The sequence below is a fragment of the Hemiscyllium ocellatum genome, chromosome 16, assembly GCF_020745735.1.
Source record: "Hemiscyllium ocellatum isolate sHemOce1 chromosome 16, sHemOce1.pat.X.cur, whole genome shotgun sequence".
NCBI lineage: Eukaryota > Metazoa > Chordata > Chondrichthyes > Orectolobiformes > Hemiscylliidae > Hemiscyllium > Hemiscyllium ocellatum.
The window spans coordinates 78,435,469-78,461,635 of NC_083416.1; the positions used below are offsets into that span (position 1 = coordinate 78,435,469).

Sequence of the window (26,167 nt, forward strand, 5' to 3'; positions counted from 1 at the left end):
GAGATTTCCATTAATGTGGAGATCATTGAACTCACCAACCCATTAACACAATCAACTAGAATGTTCCCAACTACTCTCCCTGATAAGACCACGGGACCATACAACATAGGAGGAGAAGTTGGCCATTCAGCCCTTGGAGTCTGCTCCACCAATCACTGTGATCATGACTGATCTGTTCATCCTCAACTTCACTTTCCTATATTCTCCACGTACCCTTTATTCCCTTGCCCATTGAAAAGTTGTCCATCCCATCCCAACCTTGACACAGCCTTGAGAGCCCTCTATGGTAAAGAATTCTACAGAGTCACTCCCCTCTGAGAGTAGGAATTCTTCCTCACCTCTGTCTCAAATGCATGACCCCTTATTCCGAATGATGCCCTCTGGTCCTAGACTCACCCACAAGAGGAAACAACCTTCCTGCAGCTAGCCTGCCAAGCCCTCTATGAATCTTATACATTTCAATAAGATCACCTCTCATTGTGTAATACTCAATGAGGAGCTCCGAATGGATTTTGGGAGAAGACCTAGCCGAAATCTCACCTCATCTAAAGGACTATTCGTCCAACCTTCTGCCAGAGATATCAACAATCCACCCCTCATTCCCCCACTGCCCTCCCTTGACCACACCTCATTCACAATTGTAATGAATGATCTGTCCTCCAAGATTTCGCCCCAGTTCACCCCCAGCCCACTCCTTACGAGACTGCGGCTCAACTGAGCACCTGCTATTCTCTCGCTCCCATGTTCCAGACTAAGCTGTTGCTTGCATGGGGCTCCTGAAGGCTATTCAACTCTGGAAAGGAAATCTCAACCCAGCCTCAAACCCTGACCCTGTCCAATACTCACCGGGAACACTGAGGCACACAGCAGCTTTATCTTGCCACGGTGGCACGGGTTGGGGGTTGAGTCTATGTCCCATCAGTTCACACAAGCCTAAGTTCAACAAGGAGCTGGTTTGTACCGACTGTGCCTGGGTGTGGAGTAAATTACAAATGGTGCAGGAAGAGCTCAGGATATTACATCTAAAAATAGGGGAGCTTCTCAGCAACTCATCCACACCATCTCGTTACTGAGTGACAGTTTGTTTCTGCCAATTGCCATTTCTGGCAGACGGCTGTCCCTGGGGGAGGGATTATCCCCAATGCCAATCAGAGAGAGGTTCCTGTGTGCAGCTCCAAGGGGTCACCTCAGTTCATTGAACCTCCAAAGTCAGTGCTGCTAAAACAGTGACAGATTAAACTTTCAACTGTTCAGCCTTAATTCCGAAGGACCGAGGGACACATTGAGTTGAAGTTAATTAAATGGTTGAAGCTGTGATTCAGATTCTGAGGTGTTTGAATGATATAAGTTTGTAAAACATCTAATAGACAACAAATTTTCCCCACATCTGAAGACACAAAAGTAAGAGGAGAAGAATAATAAAGTGCGAGAAGCAGAGGTTAAGTTATGAATATCGGCTTGATGGTTTAATCTTCGCTGATGGTGTAAAGGGAAGAGAGGCCTGTACTCACCTACCATTGTTACAGCCCACTCCCCAAACTCGAATGTTGATAATCGGTTGGGAATGAATCAAACTGTGATCGACAGGATCGACCAGGCTCAGCATGTCCTTCTTCAGCACCATCACCATATCCTGACCCTGCACCAAGGACAGCAGAGTGTCGAGGATGAGACAGAGGCTATCCAGTCGCACAGGGTTATCCCACAAGTGCCTCACACTACACAGCCCATAGCCTCCAAACCCAAACCAACAGCCCCCACCACCCCAACGGCCCCCAGACACACCTCCAACAACTCCCAGCTGCTCCAACAACTCCCTCCCCTCCAACAGTCCCTGAGACAGCTCCTATCCACATAATCCCCTTCCCTCTCACAACCCACTTCACCTGAAAGCCCCCTTCGCCTTGACAATCCCACCGCGCCCCCTCTCCACAGCCCCTGACAATCACCCCTGACATTCCCTTCCCTGTCCACAGGCTCCTCCTTTCCCCACAGCCTTCCCCACAGGCCTCTCCCATCCCCCAACGGTCCTCGCTCACCCCACAGCCTCCCCTGGATACCCCATCCCCCTGACAGCACCTTCCCCCCGTAGCCCCACCTGCCTCACAGCCTTCCCCAACCGACCCTCCCCCTCTACAAACCTCTGCTCCCCTACAGCCCCCCACCCAGACTGACCCTCCCCACCCAGACTGACCCCCCCTCACCCAAACTGATCACCCCCGACCCAGACTGACCCTCCTCACCCAGACTGACTCCCCTCAACCAGACTGACCACCCCCCCACCCAAACTGACCCCTTCCCTTACCCAGACAGAACCCCCACCCAGACAGAACCCCACCATGAGACTGACCACCCCCACCCAGACAGAACCCCACCACGAGACTGACCACCCCCCACCCAGACAGACCCCTCCACCCAGACTGACCACCCTCATCCAGACTGACTCCACCCTCAACGAGACTGCCCCCTCTCATCCAGACTGACCCCATCCTGACTGACCCCACCTCACCCCAGACTGACCACCCCCCACCACCCCATATAGTTTCCTCAGGAGGCTGTGAGCGTTTCCGTGGTTACAGTGCCTTGGGGAGCAGCCCTGCTGGGTGGAGTCAATGGGAAATGTACCTCTCCCCAGGTTAGTCCACTCTGCCTTCCCTCTGATTTACTGTAGGAGAGCTGCTGGATGCAGTTATTCACAGCAATGCTGCTTTTCCCTGGAGTCAAGTCCTCTTCAGGTATCTCCACCCATCCCAGGGACCTCACTGCGAAACACTGTAGAGGCAGGAAAGCAGAGGAAAGCCGCAGTCAGTTCAACAGAAGGCCATGTTCACATTCTGCTGGTGGCCTGGGCAGGGAGAGGGACATGTAAACTGCATCAAGGGAAGACAAACTCGAAGTAATTCTATAAAACCTGTGTAAGAGAATGGTGTCCCATTATTTCTACAACAATTCAGAGAAGGGATTTGGAAAAAAAACAGCTCAAAAAGTTGACTGTATTTCTTCAACCATCACGTTGAAAAGAGAACGAGGTTGAAAATGTCTGGGAGATGGCTTCGACCGGGACAGCGATGTAATTAAAAACCAATTAAACAGGGGAAAAAAACACAGGTATTTCCTAACATGACAGTCATAGCAGGAAAAGGGGTATGTTGAAAAGGCATCTGGATGGGTACAGGAATAGGAAGGAGTGAGCGGGAATGGGCCAAATGCTGATAAATGCTGTTGAGGTGGCACAGTGGTTAGCACTGCTGCCTCACAGTGCCAGGGATCTAGGTTCAATTCCAGCCTCGGGCACCTGTCTGTGTGGCGATTGCATATTCTTCCTGTGTCTGTGTGGGCCCCCTATGGGTGCTCTGGTTTCCTCCCATAATCCAAAAATGGTGGATGTTAGGTGAATTGGCCATGAGGAGTGTAGGGATAGGGTAGGGTAGGGTCGAGGTGGGCTGCTCTTTGGAAGGTTGGTGTAGACTCAATGGGCTGAATGGCCTGTTTCCACACTGTCAGGGTTGTATGCACTTTATGGGAATGGGACGAGATGAGTTTAGGGTATCTGATCAGTATGGCTGAAGTGTGCCAATGTGTCTGATTCTGTACTATATAACACTGTGACTTTATAAAATCTATATGGATAGGGAGTCTTCCAAGAGGAATTGCAATGACACCAATATTGTTGATCTGATGGAATACAGAGATTAGCTTTACACTCACTGATAGATCTTACCTGGGTTGTAGGATATCCAAAACCTTAGAACTTGGAAACAAATAGTCAAATACAAATCCAAAGTTCAAGTTTCCACATTCAAGATTCTTTAACCGTGATACATTAGCAGATCTCTTTCCTCTGAATCATGAGGTTAATTTCTTTTTAATGCTTTCCGAGATTAGTCTGGGTGAGGGGCATATCAGTGCTTTCATCATCGATGGGGCTAGCATTTATAGAGTCGTAGGGATGTACAGCATGGAAACAGACTCTACTGTCCAACTTTTCCATGCCGACCAGATATCCCAACCCAATCTTGTCCCACCTGCCAACACCCGGCCCATATTCCCCCCAAACCCTTCCTATTCATACAATCTTTCTGAGTGAAGAAGTTCTTCCTCATCTCAGCCCTGAATGGCTTACCCTCTATTCTGAGACTGTGACCCCTGGTTTTGAACTTCACCAGCATTGGGAACATTCTTCTGGCATCCAGCCTGTCCAGTCCCATCAGGATTTTATATGTTCCTATGAGATCCCCCAAAATTCTTCGAATTCCCAGTCAGTACAAGCCCAGTCAATCCAGTCTTTCCTCATAATACTGGACTTGCCAGCCATGCCCATATCCTCCAGATGGTCTTCATCTAGGGTTCCAGGATGACTCCTTTTCTGATTTTTACATTTGTTGCTCATCCCTATCTGCCCTTGAACTGAGGGGGTCAGCCATACTGTGGTGGGGCTGAAGTCACTTGCAGGCCAGACTGGATAACAACAGCAGATTTACTTTTCCCAAAAGGGCATTAGTTATTGTGGCAATCATAATTGACTAGTTTTCAAATTCCAGGTTTTATCGATTCTGGGGCAGGATTCAACCCTACACCCCCAGAGCATCAGCACAGTCCATTGGGTGACTAGTCCAATGACAGTACCACCACGCAGCCATCCCCCACTATGGAAACCTGAAGACAAATGCTGTGCTGACTAGTACCGTGGGTTTGCTGTGCTGCTGGGCACAGACAAATCTTTCAGATGCAGGCCCCCATCTACCCTCCTACGAGAGAAAAATAGATCCCGCGGCACTATCTCAAAGAACAACAAGGCAGTTCTATCAGTAATTATCCTTGAATCTACATCAACAAAACAGATTATCTGGCCATTACCTCCTTGTTGACTTTGGAATCTTGCTGTGAATGCATTGGCTGCCATGTTATCCTACGCTGTGACAGTGATGACAGTTCAGACCACCCACTCTCACATCAAGTTCCCTGACTACAGAAAGCACTAGAATAATCTGAAACTTTGACTTCATCTGTCAAACGTATTTCTTAAGTAAAAGAAAGTGGGTAGAAACAACTATAACTGTTAGATATTAAGGAGAATTCCTTTAGTAGGAAGTTACGCATGCAATGATACTGTATTTAATTAACTGCACAGTAACTGGTTATTCAGCTTCATTGATTAATAATGGTCATTATATGCCACATGACCTATTATGTCAGTAATACACATTTTTCCCAAATCTCTGGTCTCCAAACCATTGGAGTGAAATGTCCTGGAAATCCTGAAGCACAAATATCCATGGAAGTTGCTCCGGAAGTTTAAAGTTCCGAGGTGTTGATTTCCATGACCAGAACTCTCCACTAATGTCTCTGGCACATTCAGCAATACAGCCACTGAACACCAGACCCAACTTACAGCCCTGACTCATTCACTCACTTTTGTACCAACCTAACTAGCTCACCTACTCACCCACTCACTGGTCCATCCACTCAGCCTAACTCACTGAAACACTGGGACCTTTCGAAACTTGCCTGAATGTTTACATTTACTTCTGTACTGTCACGGATGAGGGCATCACTGGATCAGCATTTATTGCCTGTCCCTAATTGCCCAGAAGGCAGTTAAGAGCCAACCACATTGCTGTAGGTCACATGCAGGAGAGACCGGGTAAGGACAGTAGTTACCTTGCCTTAAGGCCACTCACAAACCAGACAGTTTTATTCCTCTGAAAGAACCGCAGATGCCGTAAATCAGAAACAAAAACAGATTTCTCTTCACAGATGCTGCCAGACCTGCTGAGCTTTTCCAGCAAGTTCTTTAAAATCTAACAGAATGGCTTTGAGAAGTCATCAAAACGCTTTTATCAATTTCACATGTGTACCCAAACCAGGGCCAATTTGGCTTATGCCCGAAACATCAACTCTCCTGTTCCTCGGATGCTGCCTGCCCTGCTGTGCTTTTCCAGCACTATACTCTTGGCTGTCAATCATTCCCTGACTCTCTGAAACATGCCCACCATTGACAAGGCACAAGTCAGGAGGGTCACACTCCCCATTTGTCTGGATGGGTGCAGCTGCATAAACACTCAAGAAGCTCGTCACAATCCAAGACCAAGCAGCATGATTGATTGGCACCACATCCACAAAGTTGCACTCCCACCAACAACACTTTGCAATAGCAATGTGTACCACTGACAAAATCCACTGCAGAAATTCACCAAGGCTCCTTCAACAACATCTTCCAAAACCAAAACTTGACCATCTGGAAAGACAAAGCAGCAGATACTTCAGAGTATCACCATCTGCAAGTTTCCCTCCAAGCCACTCACTGTCCCGACTTGGAAATACATCACCTTTCCTTCATGTTGCTGAGTCACAATCCTAGAAATCCCTCCCTAAGGACTTTGTGGGTCCTTTACTTTCCTCTTTTCCCACTTTCCCAAGGTAACTAAGGATGGGTAACATCCTTCTCTCTCTCCCCCTCTCTCTCTCCTCTCACTCTCACTCTCACAAAGATAACACAATGATCTTATAAATAACAAAGAACAAAGAAAATTGTTCTTTGGCTCTCCAAGCCTCCGCCAATTCAGATCCTCCACCTAAACCTGTCTCCTATTTTCTAAGCATCTGTATCCCTCTGCTCCCTGCTCATTCATGTACTTGTCTAGATACAGCTTAAACAATGCAATCATGCCTGCCTACACCACCTCCACTAGCAACGCATTCCAGGCACGCACCACCCACTGTGTAAACAACTTGCCACGTATATCTCCCATAAACCTTTTCCCTCACACCTTGACCTCATGACCCCTAGTAATTGAGTCTCCCACTCTGGGAAAAATCTTCTTGCTATCCATCCTGTCTATACCTCTCATGATTTTGTACACCTCAATCAGGTCCCCCCTCAACCTCCGTCTTTCTAATGAAAATAATCCTAATCTACTCAACCTCTCTTCATAGCTAGCGCCCTCCACACCAGGCAACATCCTGGTGAACCTCTTCTGCACCCTCTCCAAAGCATCCATGTCCTTTTGGTAATGTGGCAACCAGAATTGTACGCAGAATTCCAACTGTGGCCGAACCAAAGTCCTCACAATTGTAACAGGACCTGCCAGCTTTTGTACTCAATACCCCGTCCAATGAAGGAAAGCTTGCTGTATGCCTTCTTGACCACTCTATCCACCTGGGTTGCCATCTTCAGGGTACATTGGACCTAAACTCCCAAATCTTTCTGTACATCAATTTTCCCCAAGGCTTTTCCATTTACCATATAGTTTGCTATTTAATTGGATCTTCCAAAATACATCACCTTGCATTTTCCCGGATTGAATTCCATCTGCCATTTCTCTGCCCAACTCTCCAATCTATCTATATTCTCTGACAGAGTCCTTCACTATCTGCGACTCCACCAATCTTAGTGTCATCTGCAAACTTGCTAACGAGGCAACTGATACCTTCCTCCAAATCATTTACGTATATCACAAACAACAGGGGTCCCAGCACGGATCCCTGTGGAACACCACTGGTCACTGGTCTCCATTTTGAGCAACTCCTTTCCACTACTACTCTCTGTCTCCTGTTGCCCAGCCAGTTCTCTATCCATCTAGCTGGTACACCCTGGATCCCATGTGACTTCACTTTCTCTGTCAACCTACCATGCGGAACCTGATTAAACGCCTGACTGAAGTCTAGTATATGACATCTACAGCCCTTCTCTCATCAACCATCTTTGTCACTTTTTCAAAGAATTCTGTTAAGTCGGTAAGACATGACCTTCCTGCACAAACCATGTTGTCTATCACTGATAAACCCATTTTCTTCCTCAGTATCCCTCAGTATCTTCTCCTGCAGCTTCCCTACCACTGACATTAGGCTCACCAGTCTATAATTACCTGGATTGTCCCTGCTACCCTTCTTAAACAGGGGACAACATTAGCAATTCTACAGTCCTCTAGGATCTCACCTGTGTTCAAGGATGCTGCAAAGGTATCTGTTAAAGCCCAGCTATTTCCTCTCTCACTTCCCTCAATACCCTGGGATATATCCCATCCAGACCTGGGGATTTGTCCACCTTAATGTCTGAATATCCAACACTTCCTCCCTCCTTATGCCATTTGACTAGACTATCCAAACATCTATCCCTAACCTCAACATCCGCCATGTCCCTCTCCTCAGTCAATACCGACGCAAAGTACTCATTAAGAATCTCACCCGTTTTCTCTGACCCCGTGCATAACCTTCCTCCTTTGTCCTTGAGTGGGCCAACCCTTTCTCTAGTTACTCACTTGCACCTTATATATGAATGAAAAGCTTTGGGATTTTCCTTAACCCTGTTTGCTAGAGATATTTCGTGACCCATTTTAGCCCTCTTAATTCCTCGTTTCAGATTGGTCCTACATTCCCTATATTTTTCCAAAGCTTTGTCTGTTTTCAGTCACCTAGATCTTATGTATGCTTCCTTTTTTTCCTCTTAGCTAGTCTCACAATTTCACCTGTCATCCATGGTTCCCTAATCTTGGAATTTCTATCCTTTATTTTCACGGAACATGTCTATCCTGCACTCTAATCAGGCAGGAGGCTGGAAGAACACAACAAGCCAGGCAGCATCATCAGGTGGAGAAGTCGACGTTTCGGGTGTAACCCTTCTTCAGGACTGGGGGTGGGTGTCAGGGCAGCTGCAGGTAAAGGGGGTGGTGGGGGCAGGGTGGTGAAGTGGGGATAGGTGAAAGCAGGTAGAGGGTACAAAGCAGTCAATGGGAGGAATGAATCCGGTTATTCAATGGGAGCAGTGGAATGGAGGCGAAGGGGCTGGGAAGGGAGTCCGGGGTGAGGAGGGAGGTTATTTGAAACTGAAGAACTCAATGTTGAGTCCTCCTGGCTGTAGGCTGCCCATGCGGAAGATAAGGTGTTGTTCCTCCAATTTGTGTTGTGGTTTGTTTTGGCAATGGAGGAGGCCAAGGATGGTCATGTCAGAAAGGGAGTGGGAAGGGGAATTAAAATGGGCGGTGACTGGGAGGGCCGGTTGGCCCCTGCAGACCCAGCTGTGATACTCGGCGAACCATTCTCTAAGTTTATGTTTGGTCTGCTGTGTTGTTCCAGCCTCCTGCCTGTCTATTTTGGATTCCAGCATCTGCAGTTTTTTTTGTCTCTGCACTCTAATAAACCTCTCTTTAAAAGCCTCCCACATATCAAATGTGGATTTACCCTCAAACAGCTGCTCCCAATCCATATTCCCCAGCTCCTGCAGAGTTTTGCTATAGGTGGCCTTCCCCCAGTTTAGCACTCTCCCTTTAGAACCACTTTTGTCTTTGTCCACGAGTATTCCAGAACTTACAGGATTGTGATCACTATTCCCAAAGTAACCCTCTACTGAAACCTCAACCACCTGTCCGGGCTCATTCCCCAACAATAGGCCCAGTATGGCTCCTTCACAAGTTGGACTATTTACATCCTGCTCTACAAAACCCTCCTGAATGCTCCTTACAAATTCTGCTCCATCTAAACCCCTTACACTCAGTGAATCCCAGTTAGTGTTCGGAAAATTAAAAATTCCCACCACCTCCAGCCTACATCTTTCCATAATGTGTCCACATGCTTGTATCTCTATCTCATGTTCACTGTTGAGAGGCCTGGAGTACAATCCCAACCTTGTAACCACACCCTTCCTATGCCTAAGCTCTGCCCATATTGCCCCACTGCTCAGGCCCCCATAGTGCCCTCCTTCAGCGCAGCTTTGATATCCTCTCTGACCAGTAATGCAACTCCTCCACCCCTTTTACCTCCTTCTCTGTCCCACCTGAAGCAGAATATTTAGTTGCCAATCTTGCCCTTGCCTCAACTAAGTCTCAATAATAGCAATAACATCATACAACCAGATACTAATCCAAACCCTAAGTTCATCTGCCTTACCGATGATACATCTCGCATCAAAACAAATGCACCTCAGAGCACTAGTCCCTCTGCATTCATCCACCGCTCCCTGCCTACTCTTCCCCTTAGTCATGCTGATGTCATGATCTGGTTCCTTACAGTTAATACCTCCTTACTGGTTCCCATCCCTCTGCCACATTAGTTTAAACCCTCCCAACAGCATTAGCAGAAGCACCCCCTTGGACACTGGTTCCAGTCCAGCCCAGGAGTAGACCATCCAATTTGTAATAGTCCCACCTCCCCCAGAACCAGTCCCAATGGCTCAAACATTTGAACTCCTCCCTCCTGCACCGTCTCATTAATCTTGCCTATTCTTTCATTTCTACTCTGACTAGCACATGGCACTGGTAACAATCCCAAGATTAATACCTCCGAGATCCTACTTTTCAACTTGGCTCCTAACTCCCTAAATTCCGCTTGCAGAACCTCATCCCTTTTATTACTTACATCATTAGTGTCTATATGCACCACGATAGTTGGCTGTCAAAGTATCTTTTATCCATGCCCATTTTTACTTAAACATTCTCTCTGTTTTTAACTAATAACTATTTATTTTACATGAAGAACGTGCAGCTGTAGTTCTGGCAATGATTAACTGTTTGCAACAAAAGTTTTGCTGATGTTTCTCTTTGTTAAAGTTGGAACATGCAATAAAACTAACGAAGGGTTAAATATTCTCTGTTCGCAGACACACTGCTGATATGTCTAGTGTGATTATGATGGGTCCAATTACCCTTAATAGCCTGACAAATCAGTCCATCAGTCTCAGTTTTGGTATTTTGAATTGACACAGCCTCAAAACTCACATGGGAGGGGATGAGAGCTTCTCATTGCGACTACAACTTGCGTGAAGAATTAGTGCCTGACCTCACCTCTGAGTGACTCAGCTTTAATTCTACTGTCTGTTTTAATCCTGTCCACAAGAAGAAACAATCTCACTTTAATTGACTCTGTAAAACTTCTCTATTATCCCAAAGAGCCCATTGATATTGTTCTCTCTCAAGAGGATGCACATTTCTGCAGTCAGTGCTCATAATGTAACACTTTAAGGCCTGGTCTACTTCTGGGGTGAATCTTACTGACTCCCTTGAGCATCCTGCCAGGCCCAACCCCAGCACCCCCAATCCAAGGCCAATATCTCCATCCTGAACATGAGAACCAGGAGCAGGAGTAGGCCATCTGGTCCATCAAGCATGCTCCACCATTCAATAAGATCATAGCTGATCTTATCATGGATTCAACTCCACTTACTTACTCCACTCCGTTCACCATAACCCTTAATCCCTCTCCTGTTCAAAAGTCTATCTTTGCCTTAAAAACATTCAACAAGGTAGTCTCAACTGCTTCACTGAGCAGGGAATTCCACAGATTTACAACCTTCTGGGTGAAGAAGTTCCTCCTCAGTTCAGTCCTAAATCTACTCCCCCTAATTTTGAGGCTATGTTCCCCTTGTTCTAGTTTCACCGTCCAGTGGAAATAACCTCCCTGCCTCAATCTTATCTATTCCTGTCATAATTTTATATGTTTCTATAAGATTCCTCCTCATTCTTCTAAAATTCCAATGGGTATGGTCTTGGTCTACTCAACCTCTCCTCATAAGGTGCCTTGAACTGAACACAGTTACCCTCAGTGAGGTCTGACCTGTTCTTCGTGCACTGAGAGGTGATGGTATTTCATTGCCTTCTGTAGTCAGGGACACTCATGTGAGAGTGTGCTATAATGTTGGGGGAGATGTCGGAGCCAATCTGCACGCAGCAAGATCCCTTACACAGTAATAAGACATATGCCCTATTGTCGGTCTCACAGTCAGTATGCAGAGAGATTCTCATGGTATCATCACAATATCATAACTCGTGATCTAAATGTACAAAGGTTTCAATCTCCATCTTAACTGGAGCCCTTTGGAGCATGACATGCTGCTGGAAGATTTGCTATCCTTTATAACTGAATCACGGATGCTGAAGTGCCTGTGACTGTAATAAATGCATCTATCAGGAGCTGTAATAAACACTTGTTGAATCTTTCAGTCCCATATTACTCACATCAAGTTTCTGTCTTAGGGAGCTCACTTAAATATTGCCTCATCAGGTACAAATATTCTTGCTGAAAGTAAGAACCCACTTGACAGTGACAGATCGTATTTGCATTTCACAAAACCTCGGGGCCACGAGTCTAGACATGGAACTCATTAAATACCCTGCAGCACTTTCCTTTTACATCAGCAAAGCTATATTTTATCCTCTTGAGCATTGCAGTGAGAGAAAGAATGGTAGATGTCAGATGAAAAATATTCTCTCTTCAAGTAAACATGCTTTCTCATATCTTCAGTAGACAGGCAGGAGACTGCAGCAAGCCAGGGCAGCACCAGGAGGGAGAGAAGTCGCCACCTCCTGCCCATCTATTTTGGACTCCAGCATCTGCAGATTTTTGTTTCTAATATCTTTAATACAAGGGCCGATGTCTATAGGACCCAGAGTTCCCACAGAAAGATGCCTCGATATTGTTAACCATTAATCTGGTGACGCTACATGCTGGTCTTCAGAAGGTCTGCGCCAAACTGTCACAGGATATCTAAATTGTTTTATTACATGGGAGTTTGAGGGCTCTCCACATAAAAACAGAAACATCGCTATTACCTTGGAATCTGGATTGGTGCTGGGCTGGAGGCTGCTGTCTTGCCAAGGGAGTTCCGTTCTGCAAAAGAGGGAAGTGTTTCTGAGGAACAAATCATTTTGAATTGAGAAACCAGCTACAAAGAAAGAACGTGAATTTCTATAGCACCTTGTACAATCTGAGGACATCCCAGAGTGTTTTACAGACAAGCAAGTGGTTCCATTTAAAAGAAAGCACGACTTGCATTTAGACCACTGCTTTGAACAAGTACCAGGCAACTCAAAGTGCTCGGCAGCTAAATGATACACGTTTGGAGTGTAGCTCCTTCACTATGCAGGAAAGCTGCAAGACCATCTAAGCCCAGGAAGTTCCCACAAATAGTAATGTGGCAGTGATCAGATCATCTGGTTTTGTTTCATGTTGGCTGATGGGGAAGCAATGCCTGGAACACCAGGAAGAACTTTCCTGCTTTTCTCTGAGAAGATTCCACTATCATTGAGAGCTCTATCCAACTCTTTCTTAAATGAATCCAGAGACTGGGCCTCCACTGCCCTCTGGGGAAGAGCATTCCACACACCCACCACTCTCTGGGTGAAGAAGTTTCTCATCATCTCTCCTAAATGGTCTACCCCGTATTTTTAAGCTGTGTCCTCTGGTTCGGCACTCACCCATCAGCGGAAACATGTTTCCTGCCTCCAGAGTGTCCAATCCTTTAATAATCTTATACGTCTCAATCAGATTCCCTCTCAGTCTTCTAAACTCAAGGATATACAAGCCCAGTCGCTCCAGTCTTTCAACATAAGATCGTCCTGCCATTCCAGGAATTGACCTCGTGAACCTACGCTGCGCTCCCTCAATAGCCAGAATGTCTTTCCTCAAATTTGGAGACCAGAACTGCACACAATATTCCAGATGTGGTCTCATCAGGGCCCCGTACAGCTGCAGAAGAATCTCTTTGCTTCTATACTCAATCCCTCTTGTTATGAAGACCAGCAAGCTATTAGCCTTCTTCACTACCTGCTGTACCTGCATGCTTACCTTCATTGACTGGTGTACAAGAACACCCAGATCTCTCTGTACTGCCCCTTTACCTAAATTGATTCCATTTAGGTAATAATCTGCCTTCCTGTTCTTGCCACCAAAGTGAATAACCATACATTTATCCACATTAAATTGCATCTGCCATGCATCTGACCACTCACCTAACCTCTCCAGGTCAACCTGTAATCTCCTAACATCCTCATCACATTTCACCCTGCCACCCAGCTTAGTATCATCAGCAAATTTGCTAATGTTATTGCTAATACCATCTTCTATTAACATTAACATTAACATTAACATATATTGTAAAAAGGTTGGACAGCTGGTTTGTGACTCAGAGTGATGCCAACAGTGTGGGTCCCATTCCCACACCAGCTGAGTTACCATGAAGGCCTCTCCTTCTCAAACTCTCCCCTTGCCCAGGTGTGGTGACTCTCAGGTTAAACCAACAAATCAATTCCTGATGAAGGGCTTATGCCCGAAACGTCGAATCTCCTGCTCCTTGGATGCTGCCTGACCTGCTGCGCTTTTCCAGCAACACATTTTCAGCTCTGATCTCCAGCATCTGCAGACCTCACTTTCTCCCCAACAAATCATTCCCCTCTAGGGAGACAGCAGCCCCCTGATCAGGCACAACTCTGCTGGTTTGACCTTAGAAGTGTGAGGTTTATCAAATATTTGAGCAAAGGGGAAGCTAGCAACACGAGCAGTTTCCACCAGTAATAGGTGATGCTGTCAAACCACAAAGACTTGTGCCTGTCACACAAATGAGTAAAACCCATGGCAGGTTCTGAAACCGTACTGTCAGCCTCCCAGTCTGGTCACATCGTATACAAGATCCTAAACACAAACTGGGACAACAGACATCACTAGTGGCTCTGGGAAATCTAATGGTACCTCCTGACAAAGTCACCATCACAAGATCTGGACTCATCAGAAAATTACCTTTACATTATCAACCTTGTTATTGTAACTGGTTAAATCCTGATGTACTTATGTAAGATATGATCTGCCTGGTTAGCACATATTGTATTATCGTACATTGCTTTATTCCCGATGAAGGGCTTTTGCCCAAAACGTCGAATTTCCTGCTCCTTGGATGCTGCCTGACCTGCTGCGCTTTTCCAGCAACACATTTTCAGCTCTGCTCGTTGGATGCTGCCTGAACTGCTGTGCTCTTCCAGCACCACTAATCCAGAAACTGGTTTCCAGCATCTGCAGTCATTGTTTTTACCTTATCGTACATGTGACAATAATAAATCAATCAAATCATATCAACTGTCTTTTGGAAAGAGGTTGGCTTTGTAAGTGTAACCTCCCAATGAGGACTCCATGTTCAGTGAGTATAAACTGCTCTGACTCTGCCTGGCAGCTGGTCCACTGTGATTTTTGGTAGGACAACTGGTTTGCTGAAAAGTCTGCTTCATAACTTATAATGTGTTTTACTGTCTTAAATAAAGACAGAGTTAATCAATCCCAGATGAGCCATTTTTAGACCATTATCTTTAACATAGCCATATGTAAGATTATGATGGTCTCAGATAGAGAGGATGAGAGAGATGTATTTCCATCAGCAGAGAGGTTCAATAGCCTGCAAGCAGACAGTAAGGAGCCAAAATCCTCCATTAGGGAGATATGATTGATTACAGCTTGTTTGAGGGTAACCACTCCACATGCATTGGGTAGGTGAGGAGACAGGACCCTTATGAAAATATGGTGATCGAACATACACTGATGGCTTAATTCTGCCCCACATTCCTGTGCTAATGAAAAACCACTTAGTTTCAAACTAATTGATGGAAAGATTGCAGGTTACTGAAGAGAAAGTGTTTTACCCAGAGAGAATGTGCTGTTTGAAGGAGTGGCAGAGGGAGAAACCTTCATTATATTTAAAAACTACTTAGACCATGTACTCCTGAGGTGCCATACCCTAAAGGAGCCAGAGCAGAAAAAGTTGGATTAGTCTGGATGCTCTTCTTATTTGCTGTGGAAATGATGGAACAAATGGCCTGTCCCCGTACTACAAGTTGTCAATGATTCCATGTCTTGAGGTAAGTTCCACCATTAAACTGCCACCATTCAGCAGCTCTACCTCAATTGACTGCTAGAGACTGGATCCTTCAGCCTGTGTCATGTTGTTAAACTGTCTGATAAACTGACACGTTCGCAGAAGACATACCATCCAATTTTCTCAGTTCATTTATTTTCTTTCGAGGTAGAGGCATTGCAGAATCCTGACACTGGCCCGTCACTGAGTGGAGCTGTCTCTGGAGTCTGCATTCAGAATTAATACCCCAGTTCCCAACCAGCAGAGACTGGAACTGCACTGTCTCACCTCAGGTTTATCGATGACGAAGCTGGCATTGAGCTCTCGAACTTCCCTCCCCGAGGCAGATGGTGTACTGCAGCAGCTCCTGGAGTAACAGCCTGCGACAATCAGAAACAGGGGGAAAGTTACACTCAGATATCTGCACATAGTTCCCCAGAAATTGCCAGACAGCTACCTTACACCTTCCACACTGACACAGAGAAACATTCATTAATTAGACTGATAGCTCGCACAGAAAATTTGCATCCACTTAGTAACTACTAACACACATGCACAGTCACAATGGCACTGACACAGGTGGACGTACATTCATTCACTCACTCACTCACATGGGTTCATACACATTCGCTCATACACTAGCACAGACACACACTCAAACACTGACTCTCACACACACACTGGCTTAAGTACTCTATGACACATACAGTCACACTGAGACCCTCATGCACTCACACAGACCCATACAAACACACTCTCACATACACTCACAGTGATACACACACACACACTCACACACACACACACACACACACACTCACATTGACATACACACAAACTCAGTCATTTACTTACTCACTTGCACACACACTCACCCATATTAACACGTACACCAGCACTCAACCCAATGAATGAAATCTACAACTTGCTCGAAAATAGTCCAACTGCTCCTTTGAGCTTTCCCGTCTTTATCTCTCACCTCGTGCTCCAGGGTTGGTGACAGGGCAGTCGACAACTTCCCAGAGTCCAGGCTGACATCGGATGTGCATGCTGGGTGCTGCCATTGAGTAGTGCCAGTTGGTACATGCCAATAATATGTCCCGCTTGTGTCCCGAATCGTTCTCCAGCCTGGGGGGAGGTCTGGGTCTATCTCCAGGGCTTGGTCATTCCACAGATTGTCTGCAAATGCAGCGAGAAAACACAAACACACCAAGTGACAATCTAGAACACAATGCTTAGGGGGCAGTGGGGAGGGCAGTGGGGAGGACAATGGGGAGGGCAGTGGGGAGGGACAGTGGGGAGGGCAGTGGGGAGGGCAGTGGGGAGGGTAATGGGGAGGGCAGTGGGGAGGGACAGTGGGGAGGGCAGTGGGGAGGGCAGTGGGGAGGGCAGTGGAGAGGGCAGTGGGGAGGACAATGGGGAGGACAATGGGTAGGGCAGTGGGGAGGGACAGTGGGGAGGGCAGTGGGGAGGGCAATGGGGAGGGCAGTGGGGAGGGACAGTGGGGAGGGCAATGGGGAGGACAATGGGGAGGGCAGTGGGGAGGGGGAGGGCAGTGGGGAGGGACAGTGGGGAGGGCAATGGGGAGGGCAGTGGGGAGGGACAGTGGGGAGGACAGTGGGGAGGACAATGGGGAGGACAATGGGTAGGGCAGTGGGGAGGGCAGTGGGGAGGGCAGTGGGGAGGGCAGTGGGGAGGGCAATGGGGAGGGACAGTGGGGAGGGCAATGGGGAGGACAATGGGGAGGGCAGTGGGGGGGACAGTGGGGGGACAGTGGGGAGGGCAGTGGGGAGGGACAGTGGGGAGGGCAGTGGGGAGGGCAATGGGGAGGGCAGTGGGGAGGGACAGTGGGGAGGACAGTGGGGAGGGCAGTGGGGAGAGCAGTGGGGAGGGACAGTGGGGAGGGCAGTGGGGAGGGCAATGGGGAGGGCAGTGGGGAGGGCAGTGGGGAGGGCAATGGGGAGGGCAGTGGGGAGGACAAAAGAACCCATTTGAGCAGTATTCTATCCAGTACCTTCAACATTCACTCCCTTCACCACTGGTGCAGTGTTGGGGAAGTGGGGAGAATTCCTTTTTTAACACAAGTTGTTATCATCTACAAGGCACAGGAGTGACACGGGTACAATTTCAATAACATCTTTCAAAAGGAAATGAGTAAATATTTGCAAAAGAGTTATTATTTTCAGGGAAAGATGATTGTTAGATATGTACCTTGCCTGGAAGAGAGCTGACATGTAAGGACTCTCTGTAGGCAATGCTGTGACTCTGCCTTCTGGTTAGTTTGAAAACTGCGCACACAGTTACTTTAATGTAATGCTTCAGAATCTGCAATGGGTTTTACTGCTTGAAATAATTTAACCCACAGAAATCCCCAATGAGCAGCGCCTTATTAGAACCATTACCATAGGAGAGGGAAGCAAGTAAGATTAATTGAATTGCTTTTTTCAACTGGACCCAGCTTGTGAATAACGGGCCGAATGGCCTCCTCCAGCAATATTATTCTATGTCACCTTTAGAGTATTTCAGATACTTTCTAATCAAACTGGTTCAGATGGTTCAGAGGGTACAATTGGATGTGACAATATTTCAGTTGAATCAAGGGAACTATGGAGCTCTGAGGGAGGGGCTGGCCAAAGTTCAATGGTGCAATACCCTAGCAGGGATGACAGTGGAGGAACAATGGCAGATGTTTCTGTGTATAATGCAGAAGATGCAGGATCAGTTCATTCCAAAAAGGAAGAAAGATCCCAGGAGGAGGCATGGGTGGCCGTGGCTGACGAGGGAAGTTAAGAAACATATAAAGTTAAAAGAGAAAAAGTATAATGTAGCAAAGATAAGTGGGAAAGTGGAGGACTGGGAAGCTTTTAAAGAACAACAAAGGATTACTAAGAAGGAAAAACGCATAGAAAAAATAAGGTACGAAGGTAAACTGGCCAAAAATATAAAGGAGGATAGTAAAAGCTTTTTTAGGTATGTGAAAGGCAAGAAAATGGTTAAGACTAAAATTGGGCCCTTGAAGACAGAAACAGGGGAATATATTACAGGGAACAAAGAAATGGCAGAAGAATTGAATTGGTACTTCAGATCTGTGTTCACTGGGGAAGACACAAGCAATCTCCCTGAGGTAACAGTGGCTGAAGGACCTGAACTGAAGGGAATTTACATTTGCCAGGAATTGGTGTTGGAGAGACTGTTAGGTCTGAAGGTTGATAAGTCCCCGGGGCCAGATGGTCTACATCCCAGGGTACTGAAGGAGGTGGCTCGAGAAATCATGGACGCGTTGGTGATTATTTTCCAGAGTTTGATAGATTCAGGATCAGTTCCTGCGGATTGGAGGGTGGCTAATGTTGTACCACTTTTTAAGAAATGTGGGAGAGAGAAAGCAGGAAATTATAGACCAGTTAGTCTGACCTCAGTGGTGGGAAAGGTGCTGGAGTGGATTATAAAGGATGAAATTACGACACATCTGGATAGTAGTAACAGGATAGGTCAGAGTCAGCATGGATTTATGAAGGGGAAATCATGCTTGACTAATCTTCTGGAATGTTTTGAGGATGTAACTCTGAAGATGGATGAGGGAGATCCAGTAGATGTAGTGTCCCTGGACTTTCAGAAAGCTTTTGATAAAGTCCCACATTGGAGGTTAGTGAGCAAAATTAGGGCGCATGGTATTGGGGGCAAAGTACTGACTTGGATTGAAAGTTGGTTGGCTGACAGGAAACAAAGAGTAGTGATAAACGGCTCCATTTTGGAATGGCAGGCAGTGACCAGTGGGATTGCGCAGGTATCAGTGCTGGGACCGCAGCTTTTTACAATATATATTAATGATGTAAAAGATAGTATTAGTAATAACATTAGCAAATTTGCTGATGATACTAAGCTGGGTGGCAGGGAGGAGGATGTTAGGACATTACAGGGTGACGTGGATAAGTTAGGTGAATGGTCAGATGCATGGCAGATGCAGTTTAATGTGGATAAATGTATGGTTATCCACTTTGGTGGCAAGAACAGGAAGGCAGATTACTACCTCAATGGAATCAATTTAGGTAAAGGGGCAGTACAAAGAGAACTGGGTGTTCTTGTACACCAGTCAATGAAGGTAAGCATGCAGGTACAGCAGGTAGTGAAGAAGGCTAATAGCATAACAAGAGGGATTGAGTATAGAAGCAAAGAGGTTCTTCTGCAGCTGTACAGGGCCCTGATGAGACCACACCTGGAGTATTGTGTGCAGTTCTGGTCTCCAAATTTGAGGAAAGACATTCTGGCTATTGAGGGAGTGCAGCGTAGGTTCACGAGGTCAATTCCTGGAATGGCAGGACTACCTTACGTTGAAAGACTGGAGTGACTGGACTAATATACCCTTGAGTGTAGAAAACTGAGAGGGGATCTGATTGAGACATATAAGATTATTAAAGGATTGGACACTCTGGAGGCAGGAAACATGTTTCTGCTGATGGGTGAGTGCCGAACCAGAGGACACAGCTTAAAAATATTAGGTAGTCCATTTAGGACAGAGATGAGGAGAAACTTCTTCACCCAGAGAGTGGTGGGTGTGTGGAATGCTCTGCCCCAGAGGGCAGTGGAGGCCCAGTCTCTGGATTCATTTAAGAAAGAGTTGGATAGAGCTCTCAAGGACAGTAGAATCAAGGGTTATGGAGATAAGGCAGGAACAGGATACTGATTAAGGATGGTCAGCCATGATCATACTGAATGCTGGTGCAGGCTCGAAGGGCAGAATGGCCTACTCCTGCACCTAATGTCTATTGTCTATTATAACCTCTGGAGCAGGTCGGATTTGAACCGGCATCCCCTGGTTCAGAGGTAGCAACACTACCACCATGCAACAAGAGCCCAAAGTGTCAAGTATTGATAAAATGGTGACCAACTAGCTTTGGCTGATGGTGGTCCAAGCACAACCTCTGCCTTTCAGTCCCAGATCAACAGTTTCCATGGCAACCCATATCCATCCATCAAATCCAGAGAGTAGCTCAGCAACATGACACAGCAAGTAACTCGAGAGAGAAACCTGAGAGTCCATATGACCCTCTCTAACAACTGCAAAGGTGCTGAACATCTGTTACATAGATAACACTGAATTGGCACAGAATTATACTAATTTGCCAAGAGATATTTTGAACAGCCAGTTCTTTCCTTTATCTACTGATTTGCAAGCCTTAAAAAAAAGCATCCATGTTCAGTTGCACAGCACAGCAGCAATAAACAGTCTAAGGGGACAACATCAGATAATGCGCTAAACCCTATCATGGACTCCAGAAAGACAAGGACAGAGATACATGAGAATACCATACCCAGCAAGTACCCCCCCCCAAGCCACTTGCCATCCTGAGTTGGAAATATATCACTGTTCCTTCACTGGATCAAAATCCTGGAATTCCCTGCCTAATGGCATTGTGGGTCAACAAACAGCACATGGGCTGCAATGATTCAACAAGGCAGCCCACCCCCCACCTTCTCAAGAGGCAACAAGTGTGGAAAAGCCCAGTTGGTCAGGCAGCATCCGGGGAGCAGGAGGATCGCTCTTCATCAGGAAGAAGAAGGTGAAGAGGATATGCTCGAAACATCGACTCTCCTGCTCCTCGGATGCTGCCTGACTGGCTGTGCTTTTCCAGCAACACAGTGTTTGACTCTGATCTCCTGTATCTGCAGTCCTCACTTCCTCCCCCTTTTTGTCATCTTCTTAAGGGGCACCTAGGGACAGACAGTAAATGCTAGCAACGTCCACATCCTGTGAACCAAGAAAAATAAATATCCCCTCCTGCAGCCCATGTACCCTCTAAACTAACAAAACCTAGACTCACCCTAAATTGACATTCTTCCTGTGATCAACCAAACAGGCCCTGACTGGGGGCAGCACGGTGGCTCAGTGGTTAGCGCTGCTGCCTCACAGCGCCAGGGACCCTGGTTCAATTCCCGCCTCAGGCATGTGTCTGTGTGGAGTTTGCACATTCTCCCTGTATCTACGTGGGTTTCCTCTGGGTGCTCCGGTTTCCTCCCACAGTCCAAAGATGTGCAGGTTAGGTGAATTGGCCATGCTAAATTCCTTGTAGTGTTAGGTGCATTAGTCAGGAGCGAATGTAGGGGAATGGGTCTAGGTGGGTTGCTCTTCAGAGGGTTGGTGTGGACTTGTTGGGCCATCTCAATTAAACTAACGGTCTTTGCTCAAGGAAACTCCACTAGGCAGAAGTGGTACTGCAAATGCTGGAAATCAGAGTCTAGATTAGAGTGGTGCTGGAAAAGCACAGCAGGTCAGGCAGCATCCGAGGGGCAGGAGAATCACACCTGATATGCTTTTCCAGCACCACTCTAATCTAGACTCAAGGAAACTCCAGTTGATCTCACTTTATCTGGCTTCAAAATGTAACCCTTTGCTAATCTGGCAAATGAAGTGAACTGCACATGTTCCTGAACTGATATATTCCTCCTGAAATACTTTATCCTGAACTGAACACAATTACACCATAAAAGCTTCGAATCATTATGACCGAGGCATCAGTTCTGTCCCATTGTTTATTCCAACCCCTTCACTGAGAGCAGCCCATCAGGTCTGCTCTAAAATTTAATGAAATCACTGATTTGATTTATTTTGTCACATGTATTGAATTACAGTGAAAAGTATTGTTTTGTGTGCTATCCAGGCAAATCATACCTTACATCAGGGTAGTCAAACAGAATGCAGAATATAGTGTTACAGCTGCAGAGAAGGTGTGGAGAAAGATCAACTCTACTATATGAGAGGTCCATTCTCAAGGCTGATAACAGCAGGGAAGAAGCTGTTCTTGAATCTGTTGGTACATGTTTTCAAACTTTCATATCTCCTGCCCAATGGAAGGGAGTATAACCGGGGTTGCGGGGGGAGCCTTGGATTAGGTTGGGAGCTTTGCCGAAACAGTGGAAAGTGCGTTCAGACTCAGTGGAAGGAAGGTTGATTTGTGTGATGGACTGAGCTGTGTTCACTACTCTCTGTAATTTCTGGTGGTCTTGTGCAGAACAGTTGTCATACCAAGCTGTGATACACCCAGATAAGATGCTTTCTTTGGTGCATTTATAAAAATTGGTAAGGGACCTTGCAGTCATACTGAATTTGGATAGCCTCCTGAAGAAGCAGGTAGGTTGTTGTGCTTTCTTGTCTGCAGCATTGATGTGGTTGGAGCAGGACAGATTGTTCGTGATATTTACTCCTAGGATCTTGAAGATCTCAACCATCTCCACCTCAGCACCATTGATAAAGACAGGGGCATGCACTCCACTCCACTTCCTGAAGCCAATGACCAACTCCTTCGTTTTGCTGACAGTGAGGGAGGGATTGTTGTTTTTATACCACGTCACGAACCTTCCATTCACTGGCAGAGATGGGTGAGAGTTGAAAATGTGTTGCTGGTTAAAGCACAGCAGGTTAGGCAGCATCCAAGGAACAGGAAATTCGACGTTTCAGGCCAGAGCCCTTCATCAGGAATGAGAGATGGGTGAGGCCCAGGGTTTCCAGGAAACGTTCCTTTACTGGGGCCAGGAAGAGTAAGAACATCTCTTCTGTGTTCCACAAACAAATCTAAAATCCCTGATCTCCCAGAGAGTTAAGACCTCAGTCGGATCCCCTGGTCCGAAGCTGTGTGGCTGTTACAAGTGTCCTCTGCACTATCCAAGGCAGCATTACACAAACCCGATGCTCAGCTATCACAAGGAGGCTGTGCTGCTCTTCATAGAGTTCCCATTAAAAGCTTTAATTGGCACTTCACAGCTGGGTTAAGCACACACATTTCAAGAAAAGCCACACGACATTAAAATTCTACTTGAGTTAATAACCGTGGAATTGGCTTGCGTGAAGCGTGGGCTTGGAGAGAAGGGCTGTGTAGGCAAAACAATAATAACTGAACCTGGATCAGTCAGCCTGCACTTGTGGTTAAACACTCTCACTTATTTGAGTTCTGAGGAAGGGTCACTTGGACCCAACACGTTCACTCTGATTTCTCTCCACAAATGCTGCCAGACCTGCTGAGCTTTTCCAGCAACTTCTATTTTTGACTCTTGCGTATTTACTTGATTGATTGATTTATTGTCACGTTTACCAAAGTACAGTGAAAAGCTTTGTTTACGAGCAGTACAGGCAGATCATAGGAAGCAAGGATGTACAGATCAAAGAGACTGAGACAGAGGCCTACAGGGTGTGCAGTAGGGAAGATCGACGTTAGCAAGGTCAACATTATTTGAGGCTAGAAAGTCCATTCATCAGTCTAATAACAGCCGGGTAGTAGCTGTTCCTGAACCTGCTGGTGCGTGTGTTCAGGCTTGGTCGTGGGACAGAGCTTTGACATTGTCCAAATGAGACACAAAGTCAAAGCCATTTCACCTTGTACTCATCAGGACTGGCACACGAGAATCTAAATTTCTAATGTGTTTTTGTTTTTGCTGCCGTTTACCTATTATTTACTTATTTATGCGACTGAATTCTGTATTCTGCCTGTATTGCTCGCAAGACAAAGCTTTTCACTGTGCCTCAGTACACGTTATGCCCGCAACGTCGATTCTCCTGCTCCTTGGATGCTGCCTGACCTGCTGCGCTTTTCCAGCAACACATTTTTCACCTCACTACAAGTGACAATAAATTCTATTCAATTCAGAAGAGAGTGCTGATTGGCTGGAATAGTTGGCATAGAATGCAACAGAAGCTGTTCAAGGTCAATCTCAGGTTCTTATTGGCCAGGCCATTGCAGCAGCGATAGGCATTCTCTGTAATCCTTCCTTTGATAAAGAACACTTGGGGCTTACATCTGGGTCACAACATTCCCGGAAACTCCAGGGAGCTGAGCACCAAATCCTGGCTGTTGCTGTACTGAGGGGTGTGCCACACTGTCATTTACAAATGAGATGCGAAACTGAGGCTGTCCCTGCTCTCTCTCTCGAGCAAACCTAAAAGATTATTGGCCCAATCATTTGAAAAGAGGCACGGAGGTGTTGGGCTGAGTGGCCTCCTGCGCTGTCCCATTTATGGGAGATTAAAGGGTATAGTCCCAGAATAAAGGGACACCAATTTAAGATGGAGATGAGGAGAAATTTCTTCTCTCAGAAAGTTGAGTCTTTGGAACCCTTTGCCACAGAGAGCTATGGGAGCAGGGTCCCAGTGTACGATTAACGCTGAGGTGGGGAGATTGTTGATCAGTCGGGGAAGCTGTGGGAGCAGGGTCCCCGTGTACGATTAACGCTGAGGTGGGGAGATTGTTGATCAGTCGGGGAATCATGGGTACAGAGCAAAGGCAGGAAAGTGAACGTGAGCAGTGGTGGATCAGCCATGATCCTATTGAACAGCAGAGCAGGCTCAATGGGCTGAATGGCCTTCTCCTGCTCCTATTTCTTATAGTCTCATTCTAGGATTCCAAAAGCAGGAAGTTCTCCCTAATATTCTTAACAATATCTACCCCTCAATAAGAAAACACTTCAAAACAGTGACCATGTGGGAGTGTGCTGTGCGTGGATTAGCCTGCACGGTACCCAGTCACTTTAAACAGGATCTAATTGGCTAGAAAGCTGTCAGGTACACTTTGGGCTCGTGAGAGGTGCTATGGAAATGCAATGGTAATGAGAAAGAGGAAAAAACGATGCTGGAAATGAGACTAGAAAGGGAGAGCATTTTTGCTCTTTCAGTATTTTCTGTTTTTAATTAAGGTCCTCACTGTTAGAACCGGGGACCCTCATTCTCCTATTGTCCTATTGCAAAGTTCGAATCTTTGAGTAAATCTAGTGGAGACAGCTGTGACCCTCTCTTTATGTGTCTAAATATAAAGAAATGGCTAACAACCAAGGGCAAACAGTGGGTTAACGATAAAGGTCACATGGGTTACAAGATGGCTGCTGCCTTGCCCCCATGTTGTTTTGGAAACGGAGAAGGGTCTGTGCTACAAACTGACAGTTGACCTCAAGGGGGTGCAGACGGGAGCAACAACTATTTTGACGTAATTATCCTGTGTTCATTAACTAGAAGCAATCACATGGGTGACTAACACAATGCAACCTACCAGAGCCTCAAAACCAGGGATAATTACAAATGCTCGGGGTCAGAGGTCAGTCCTTGTCACATGGCCAACCTCTTCAGATGAGAAAGGGACCGAGAGAGGGGGGAAGAGGAACCAGGAGAGAGGGGTGCAAGAACCGGTGGGGGTGAAGCAGAGACCAGGAGAGGAGGGAATATGGACCGAGAGAAGGGGGCAGAGAGACCAGGAGAGGGCGTGAACAGGGATCGGGGGAGGGGCCAGGATAGATCGAGAGGGGGGGATGTGGAATATGGACTGGGAGAGGTGGAGAATATGGACTGGGAGTGGATGGAACAGGGACCAGAAGAGGGTGGGAACAGGGACTGAGAGAGGGGGGAACAAGGACTGGGAGCTTTCAGTTGAAGACAAGGATGCTGCCTCCATCTTCAATCCATTCTGGGTCACGTGCTTTTCTCTCTTATTCTAACTAATGTGTCAGACCTGAATTGTTGCTTCTTACTAAACTCAACAAATAATCTGAAAATTCCTAGTGAATGGTCAACTTCCAAAATCAGAC

The 26,167-nt window shown here is 46.4% G+C and overlaps 1 protein-coding gene across 1 annotated transcript in view; it reads right to left on the reverse strand.

Moving 5' to 3' along the window:
• Positions 1 to 26,167, reverse strand: part of apbb3 (amyloid beta (A4) precursor protein-binding, family B, member 3) — a 77,253-nt gene that overhangs the window by 32,154 nt on the left and 18,932 nt on the right. Inside the window, exons 2-5 of the mRNA XM_060836634.1 lie at positions 16,556 to 16,786; positions 12,543 to 12,655; positions 2,626 to 2,772; positions 1,512 to 1,639 (exon numbers count right to left, since the gene is read on the reverse strand). Coding sequence (XP_060692617.1) covers positions 1,512 to 1,639; positions 2,626 to 2,772; positions 12,543 to 12,655; positions 16,556 to 16,786 — 619 coding nt within the window. The remainder of the gene's footprint in view (positions 1 to 1,511; positions 1,640 to 2,625; positions 2,773 to 12,542; positions 12,656 to 16,555; positions 16,787 to 26,167) is intronic.